At 44.1% G+C, this 9260-nt stretch overlaps 1 protein-coding gene and 1 non-coding gene across 2 annotated transcripts; one reads left to right on the forward strand and one right to left on the reverse strand.

The window, feature by feature from the left end:
• Positions 1-3517: 3517 nt before the first annotated feature.
• On the reverse strand, positions 3518-9260 carry LOC130014809 (uncharacterized). The gene is made up of 2 exons (XM_056103744.1): positions 3970-9260; positions 3518-3689 (listed from the first exon to the last, which is right to left on the reverse strand). Exons 1-2 carry the CDS (start codon positions 9258-9260, stop codon positions 3518-3520), a joined length of 5463 nt encoding a protein of 1820 aa, XP_055959719.1.
• LOC126658936 (small nucleolar RNA R71) lies at positions 8671-8777 on the forward strand. Its single transcript, XR_007634501.1, has one exon. It is a non-coding gene; the product is annotated as a small nucleolar RNA R71 (small nucleolar RNA).

Genomic DNA, 9260 nt, shown 5'->3' on the forward strand with positions numbered 1-9260 from the left:
GTCCAAAACTCCGTGAAATCTACGTGGTAGTACCTGAAACGCTCGAACAAGAAATGAGACCCAATATGCATAAAAATGCTCACTAAACACACGTAAATAACTCGTAAAACAACGGTAATATAGGAGTAATTCTACTCCTATCAAACATCCTCACACTTAACCTTTGCTTGTCCTCAAGCAAGAAACGAATCATGCTATAGCCCAAATCAAATAGAATGTCAATAATCAACAAGAAATTAACATTTTTCAAACCCATATAGTGATGAATCAATTAAATCGTGCTTTTAAAACCGACAACACAAAGAGAATATAAACCAAGCCAACTTACTTAAAATTACGACATGAATCAATGCCACCAAGAATACTCAAACAAGTTCACTCATACTCGAACCTAATACGTATTGTTCAACAAAGCATGCAAACTCACCAAAAACAAAGGTAACAACCGTTTTAGTCCTATGAGCAAAAACAACAATGCTTGAATCGTAAAATCACATGGCAAAATAACTCACAAGGTACACTCTAACACTCATGTGTTTAAGGGTTCAAAAATTAGCACTCAAAATTGAAACATTCTAATCCTACCATAAGCTTGCCTGCAATCCATCATTCCACTACTCAGTCGAGTCAAAAACACAAATCAAAATGGACTTTGTTCGGGTTGTAATGGGGTTTAGGCGAGGGTATGGTACAAGGTAAAAGAAAGGGTAAACATGACTTAACAAACCAACATAGATCAAAGGAAACCAGAAAATTAATCACATTAGCTCTCTAAATATACAATCTCTCATTCTCCTCTTTTATTTCCTCGAATTCTCAATTTTTTCAATTTTTTTTTTTTTTCAACATGTCCTTTTTTTCTTTTAAACTCAATATTCTGATTTTTTTTTTTTTCTTTTTGTACATTTTTTTTTTCTTTCAACGCTTTTGCTTCCCGTATATATTTTTTTTTTTTTTTTTTTTGAACTCCAAGAGACACTAATAATCACAAAAATCAAGAGATCATCAAACAAAACAAAAAAAAATCACGAGCTAGGATGTTACTACCTCCTCACACTAGTTTCCTGCAATGTCAGTCAATTTGCCAAATCAATCAAGGTAGAAAGTGGAAAGATGAGAAAAGATAAAATGTGTGTAAAGTGTGTAAATAAACAAAAATAAGGCTAAGGCTCAACTTGGGTAAACTAAAGATAAAAGGGTAGGCTATTTAAGTGGTCTAAAGAAAAGGTGAATCCTAAATGCCATTTATCATCTTCATGTTTTTCAACTCAACTGTGCAATATGACAACGGAAAACAGGCAAGTTCTAGAGAATATAGACATGCTTCAAACCACACAACAAGAAATATAAGCATAATAAAAAATATATGCTCCCATAGGCTCAAAATCTCACAAAATTAGTCGTGTGTTCACCATGTAATTCACTATATCAAACATTGCCATTATTTACTCAAGTTTTCAACAATTTGCACCGTTGCTCAATCCTAATTCACATGCCAAATTTCACAACAATTATCAAATTACAAGCATTTCATTAAACTCGAATTTTCACCCTAGTCGCATTGACCCATGTCATCAAAATCAAGGAAGAAACGCTTAACTACATTCTCTAATTATTGTCAACAATTAAAATCACATTTAAATCAGTCATCACTTAGGGGAAAGAAGAATGCTAATAATTCTGAAAGCATGACATTACCATTATCATTAGGCTATTTAGGACTAAACAAACATCAGACATGAGTAGATAATAAGGTTCACAACCATAGACTACTACAGACATAAACATAAAGACACACCTAAAATAAAGACAAAACATAAAACAAGACACAGCACAAGAAAAACATAATAACAGAATGCTCTCCCCACCCTCACACAAAATCATGCATTGTCCCCAATGCACTAAAATAAAGATAAATATAAAATAAAGCTCAAAAAGTGAAAAAGGGAGAAAAAGAGAAAAACTCTAGATGTCCTCCGGAGGTGGTGATGGCTCGTGGACTGGTGATGGATAATCACCCTCCGGATGTGAAGCTCGCAGGTAATCCCTCAAGTAGCGCTCATGAATCTGCTGAGATGCCCACATCCGCTGCTGTCGCCTCTCCATAGCTGCAATATGGCGCTGCTGGCGTTGCTCCATCGCTGTCAATCGTCGCTCCATAATCCGACTTACAGGTAACTCCGGCTGCTGATTCAGACCCTGCGCTGGTAAGTCATCCTGCTGCTCTGCAGCTGCTGGCTCCTCTTCCTCAATCACGGGGTTTTGACCCATCCCCCGCCTAATAAAAGGAGCTCTCTCATACCAAGGTAGAATTGCTGAAGCCTTCACTAACTTTGCTGCCGTGAGAAACTTCAAGTCCATCGCCTCAGCTGGTACTGGTGTCATCCTACGCACTTCAGCCTGCGTAAATGCTTTGAAATGTTTGGCCAATGCGTAGATGATGTTTCCCATACCTACCACGCGCTTGTACTCTCCCGGTGGTTTCGCCATCTCTGACAACATGGACAAGATGCGAACTGGCATATTCAGCCTCAACTCATTCGGACGTAACAAGGCAGCCAATGCAAACAACTCATCTTTCGATACTTTGTTCGATTCCTTCTTGCCGCACACACTCTCAGCATACCACTTATACACAATCTGAAGTGGTCCATCTCTGATCAGGTTACTCTTAGCATTGCTCGCCTGATAATTGTCAGTCCCTGTGATCTCTAACCAAAACCCAGCGTAATCAAAACTCGTTGGCGCTGAGCAACAACCACCCACTCGCATCCGAAAAACTGTTCGCAACAACTCTTGAGTGATAACATATTCCTTACCCCGCAGCCTGCACTTCAGCGAATCTCCCTTGTTCAGCTTCTTTAGAGTTGTCAGAAACTCAAAAGTTATCTCCTCATACGCATCATGTGGGCTGTCTGCTAGCCCCTGCAGACCCCAAGTATCCAGGTAACTGAGAACCTCTGCCTCTATTCCTAACGTTGCTAATGTTGCACGACAAATAATTTTAGCTTTTGTGCAACCACGATCCACCAACTTTCGAAACCGAGCGCCCTCCGCTTCTGTATACACAATAAACGGAGCATGAAACTGATTTGCCAAGTTTGCCAGCTGTGGCTGACTAGACGAAGCTGCATGTGTCTGCCCCTGAGGTAAATGCACAAGTGGAGCGTGTGGGGGGCTGTCGTCTTCTGATTCTTGATCACTAGAGGCATAATTCAGGGGATAATTAGGGTTTTTGGTCTTTGGCATGGTGAAAGTTGATGAATGTGGGAGAGGGGAATGTGTAGAAGTTGAGAGAAAAGTGATGAATATGGGTAGGAATTTCGTAAAATACAATTCTGATGGAATGGCTTCTAAATCGGTTTGGGTATTTAAAGAGAAAATTGATGAATTTGCCCCAAAAAAACTGTCCAGATTCGTTGTATCAAAGGCCATTTTTTTAAAGGAGGCGCGATGGGTAGCGCGATGCGAGGCGCGTTGGACCCATCGCGCCTCGCTCTTTATTTCAGCTGGGTGGTCAGTTGAGGCGCGATGGCTTGCGCGTTGCAAGGCGCGTTGAAGCCATCGCGCCCTTCTCCATCTTACACAGGGGCGCGTTGCGAGGCGCGTTGCTTCTAGAGCGCCTTACAACGCGCCCTCCTGCTGCAGCTGCCGAAAAACGAAATATTTTGCACGCGAAAGACTCGAACCTGCACATCAAAAATCACGAACACCCCGGAATCAATCTGAACTAATAAAATGAAAATAAAACAATGCAAAAACTAATAAAAATAACATAAAACCACGAATTAAGGTAAAATCAACAAAATAAACTAAAAAGCAAAAATAAAGATAGAGTATGGAATTGCTTCCAAATATACTTGTTTAAGGTCACTAGCGTTGACCGTGAATCACCTGGATCAGTTTGGAGTAGTGAGAGTGAAGCACTCCCTTCCTTCGTCAGTCAGCGGTCCTAGGTACGGCTTGCACCTTTGTCCATTAACTTTGAAGGTCTCACCATTAGCGTTTTTCAGCTCAATGGCACCATGATCAGCAACATGTTGCACTTGGAATGGTCCACTCCATCTTGATTTCAGCTTTCCAGGGAAAAGACGCAAGCGAGAGTTATACAGTAGCACATAACTGCCTGCTGTAAACTTTTTAGGTACAATATGAGCATCATGCCATTTCTTGGTCTTTTCTTTATAGAGCTTAGCATTCTCATATGCCGTCAGCCGGAACTCATCAAGCTCATTCAGCTGCAAAAGACGCTTCTCCTTAGACATTCTCGGATCAAAATTCAGCTCTTTAAGAGCCCAGTAAGCTCGATGCTCCAACTCTACAGGCAAGTGACACGCCTTCCCATAGACCAATCTGTAGGGGGACATACCAATTGGCGTTTTGAATGCCGTTCGATATGCCCATAGCGCATCATCCAGCTTCAGAGACCAATCTTTGCGCGTGCTATTCACGGTCTTCTCAAGGATGCGCTTCAGCTCTCTATTCGACACCTCAACCTGTCCACTAGTCTGTGGATGATAAGGAGTCGCCACTCTATGGTAGACGTTGTACTTCTTCATCAGTGCATCAAACTGTCTGTTGCAGAAATGTGAACCTCCATCACTGATGATAGCACGTGGCACCCCAAATCTATTGATGAGCTTCTTCAGGAACTTCAGTACTACCTTTCCATCATTAGTAGGCAAAGCAGCAGCTTCCACCCACTTCGACACATAGTCGACACAAACCAAGATGTACTGGTTCCCGTATGACATAGGGAACGGTCCCATGAAATCAATGCCCCAGACGTCAAAAATCTCAACCTCTTGAATAGAAGAAAGAGGCATCTCATCCCGTCTCGAAATATTGCCCGTCCGCTGGCACCTATCACAATGCTGCACAAAATCTCTGACATCACTGAATAGTGTAGGCCAGAAGAAACCACTCTCTAACACACGTGCTGCCGTCCTGGCTGAACCGTAGTGACCCGCATAATCTGAAGAATGACACTGGGTCATAATAGGCAACATCTCCTCCTCTGCAACACATCTCCTTATCATACCATCTGCACAAACCTTGAACAAGTATGGCTCATCCCATAGATAACGCCGGACATCCGACATGAATTTCTTGCGCTGATGACTGCTCAAGTCAGATGGCATGATGTTGGCAGAGAGGTAATTGGCGAAGTCAGCATACCATGGATTCATCGTTTCCTTAATGAGCATAAGAGCCTCATCAGGAAACCGCTCATTGATGACCTCGCCTGCTATCACTGGCTCAGGAACCTCTAGCCTCGACAAGTGGTCAGCTACCACATTCTCTGTGCCTCGCTTGTCTCTAATCTCCAAGTCAAACTCTTGCAGGAGCAACACCCATCGAATCAACCTAGGCTTGGCATCTTGCTTGGCAAAAAGATATCGAAGTGCAGCATGGTCTGTGTATATGATAATCTTTGAGCCAAGCAGATACGGCCTAAATTTATCCAGTGCAAATACTACAGCCAACATCTCTTTCTCTGTAGTGGTGTAATTCAGCTGGGCTCCTGCCAAGGTACGACTTGCATAGTAGATCACGTGCAGCTTCTTCTCCTTCCTTTGCCCCAGAACGCACCCTAAAGCCTGGTCACTCGCATCACACATAAGCTCGAATGGCAGATCCCAATCTGGACTGGAGATGACTGGGGCAGTGACAAGTGCTTCCTTTAACCTGAGAAAAGAAACTAAACAGGCATCAGTAAACACAAAAGGCACATCCTTGACCAGTAAGTTGGTCAAAGGACGCGCTATAGAGGAAAAGTCTTTTATGAAGCGTCGATAAAACCCTGCATGGCCTAGGAAGGCACGGACTCCCTTCACTGTGAGTGGAGGTGGCAGCTTCTCGATCACCTCAGTCTTTGCTCGGTCAACCTCTATACCCTCTTTCGAGACCTTATGCCCCAAAACAATGCCCTCTTCCACCATGAAGTGGCATTTCTCCCAGTTAAGAACCAGATTAGTCTCCTCACATCTCTGCAGGACTCGGTCTAAGTTATGAAGACACCGCTCGAAGGAATCACCGAAAACTGAAAAGTCATCCATGAACACCTCCATAATGTCTTCAATCATATCATTGAAGATCGAAGTCATGCACCTCTGAAACGTTGCAGGTGCATTGCAGAGACCAAACGGCATACGGCGATAAGCAAAAGTGCCATATGGGCAGGTGAATGTAGTCTTCTCTTGGTCCTCTGGAAAAATAATAATCTGGTTGTACCCAGAGTAACCATCAAGAAAACAGTAGAATGCATGTCCTGCCACCCGCTCTAGCATCTGATCAATAAAAGGAAGTGGGAAGTGATCCTTCCTTGTCTCTGCGTTCAGCTTCCTGTAGTCTATGCATACCCGCCACCCAGTAACCGTGCGAGTAGAGATCTGCTCACCCTTGTCGTTCTCTACGACTGTCATACCGCCTTTCTTAGGCACACACTGAATCGGGCTCACCCATGCACTGTCTGAAATAGGATAGATGATGCCCGCGTCCAGTAGCTTCACAATCTCCTTGTGAACTACTTCCTTCATGTTAGGATTCAGCCGTCTTTGTCTCTGTGCAGATGCCTTAGACTCATCCTCGAGATGAATCCGATGCATCACTACTGATGGGCTGATCCCTCTGATATCGGATATCTGCCACCCTATAGCCAAGATACGTCCCTTGACTACATCGATGACCCTCTGCTCGTGCTTCTTGGTAAGCTTATTGCTGATAATGATAGGTAACGTGCTGTCAGCTCCCAAGAAAGCATACCGAAGATGTGCAGGTAGAGTCTTGAGCTCCACCTTAGGTGGCCTTTCTGATGAAGGAGGAGTGATGTGCTTGCTCTTCATCAACGGTTCGGTGACTGGCTCCTCAATCCATGCTTCCTCTTCTGGCACAACATCAAGACTGTATACACAATCTTTCTCTTGATCCAGATCAGCATTCATGTTGGATCCGTCTACTTCTAGTTGCTCTCGCACTAGCTCATCTATCAAGTCTACCCGCATACACTCATCTTCAGGATTTGGATGGCGTGTGATTCTCTTCATGTCAAACTCGACGCTTTCATCCCCAATCCTCAAAGTCAGCTTGCCATCATGAACATCGATAAGAGCTCTGCCTGTGTTCATGAATGGTCGCCCCAAAATCATCGGGCACTCCTTGTCAGCTGCATAGTCAAGGACAACAAAATCCACAGGGAATATGAATTTGTTGACCTTAACTAAGACATCCTCCACAATCCCATGTGGCTTCTTCAGAGAGTGATCCGCCAACTGTAGCATCATCGGTGTAGCCTGTACCTGCTGATCACCAAACATACTACGAAACAGGGATAAGGGCATCAAATTAATACTGGCGCCTAAATCACACAAACAATTGACAGACTGCATATGACCAATAGTACAAGGAATAGTAAAACTCCCTGGGTCCTTGAGCTTCGTCGGTAGATTGCTCAGTATGATTGAGCTGCAGTTCTCCGTCATAGGTACCGTGCCCTCTGCTTCCCAACTACGCTTGTTGGTGATGATGTCTTTCAGGAACTTGGCGTAGTGTGGCATCTCTCTCAGTGCGTCTGCCAAGCTGATGTTGATTTGTAGCTTCTTGAAAGTTTCTAAGAACTGATGAAACTTCCAAGTGTCTTTTGGCTTCTTCACTCTATGTGGGAATGGCACCTTTGGCACAAAAGGAGGTGGTGGAGGTGGCTTAGTGACTACCTTTTCAGGCTCACCACCCTCACCCTGTTCCTTTTCCGCCTCTGCTGTAGCACTCACTGCATATGGATCATCCAATGCCTTCCCACTCCTCAATTCAATAGCCTTGAGATGCTCTCTGGGGTTTTCCTCAGTAGTGGATGGTAAACCCCCTTGATTTCGGTTCTGCAGTGCCTTAGCCATCTGCTGGTTCTGCACCTCAAGGTTATGAATAGTAGCAGCATGATTCTTGAACGTTTGCTGCGTCTCTGCATCCTTCTTCATCATCATCTCCATCATCTTATCAATCTTGCTGTGGAGCGACTCTCCCTGCTGAAAGCCAGGTGGATGCTGTGGCCTATTATTTTGATGTTGGAAATTCCCCTGATTCTGGAAGTTCCCTTGATTCTGGAAGTTGCCTTGATTCTGTTGTGGCCTTTGTCCTCCTTGAAAAGTTGGACCCGCCTGATTGTTGGCATTACCCCCATTATCCTTCCATGAGAAATTTGGGTGATTCCTCCATCCTGGATTGTAAGTAGCAGCATAAGGATCATTGCCCTGCCTCTGTCCTCCCACAAAATTGACCTGCTCATTGGAGCCCTGTCCCATCACATAGCAGTCATTTGCCACATGGGTAGGATCGCCACATACTTCACAGCTACTCTGAACTGCAGCAACATTCCCCATAGTCATCCCTGCAGCCTGCCTCATAAGAATGTCAACCTGAGCTTGCAGTGCAGCATTCTTTGCTTTCAGATTCTCCACAGCCGGATCAGCAGTGATTGCCATTAGTCCTTTCTGCGCAGGTACTCTTGCCCTTTCATTCGGCCAAGTACACCCATTCATGGCCATCTCATCTAATAAAGCGAATGCTTCATCAGTTGTCTTCCTCATCAGTGACCCGCCTGCAGCTACATCTATAGCGCTTCTCCCCAACTCAGTGGACCCATTGTAGAAGTTCTGGATCAGATTTTCCCTGGTGATGTGATGATGGGGAACTTTCCTCTGCATCTCCTTGTATCGCTCCCACGCTTCATGAATCGATTCTCCATCGTTTTGCTGATAGAGCATAATATCCCTTGTCAGCTTTGCAGTCTTGGCCATGGAGAAATATTTGCTCATGAAAGCTTTTGCCAAATCTGGCCAAGTATCGATCCCCTCTCTAGGTAATGCATGAATCCATTGTTTTGCTCTATCCCTCAGAGAAAATGAGAATAAGCGCAACAATACTTCATCTTCAGTCATGTTACTGAGCTTGAATGTACTACACACCTCTAGGAAGTTTGCAAGATGTGCATTTGGGTCTTCAGTAGGCAGACCATAGAACTGACAACGAGCCTCTAAGAGTTGAATGAAACTCGTCTTGATTTCATAGTGAGGCGTTCGCACAGGATGAGCAAAGTAGCCATGAGTAGTGTTGCCCACATTTGGCTGAAAGAATTCCATCAAAGTTGGCGCTCTCTGCCCATCATTGTTCTGGCCTTGTGCATTCTGCTGATTTGGATCCTGCGGGATCACTCTGTTATCACCCACATTGTTGAATCCAGGAGGAACATCATCATCGTTAGCCAT

Source organism: Mercurialis annua, linkage group LG7 (assembly GCF_937616625.2).
Source record: "Mercurialis annua linkage group LG7, ddMerAnnu1.2, whole genome shotgun sequence".
NCBI lineage: Eukaryota > Viridiplantae > Streptophyta > Magnoliopsida > Malpighiales > Euphorbiaceae > Mercurialis > Mercurialis annua.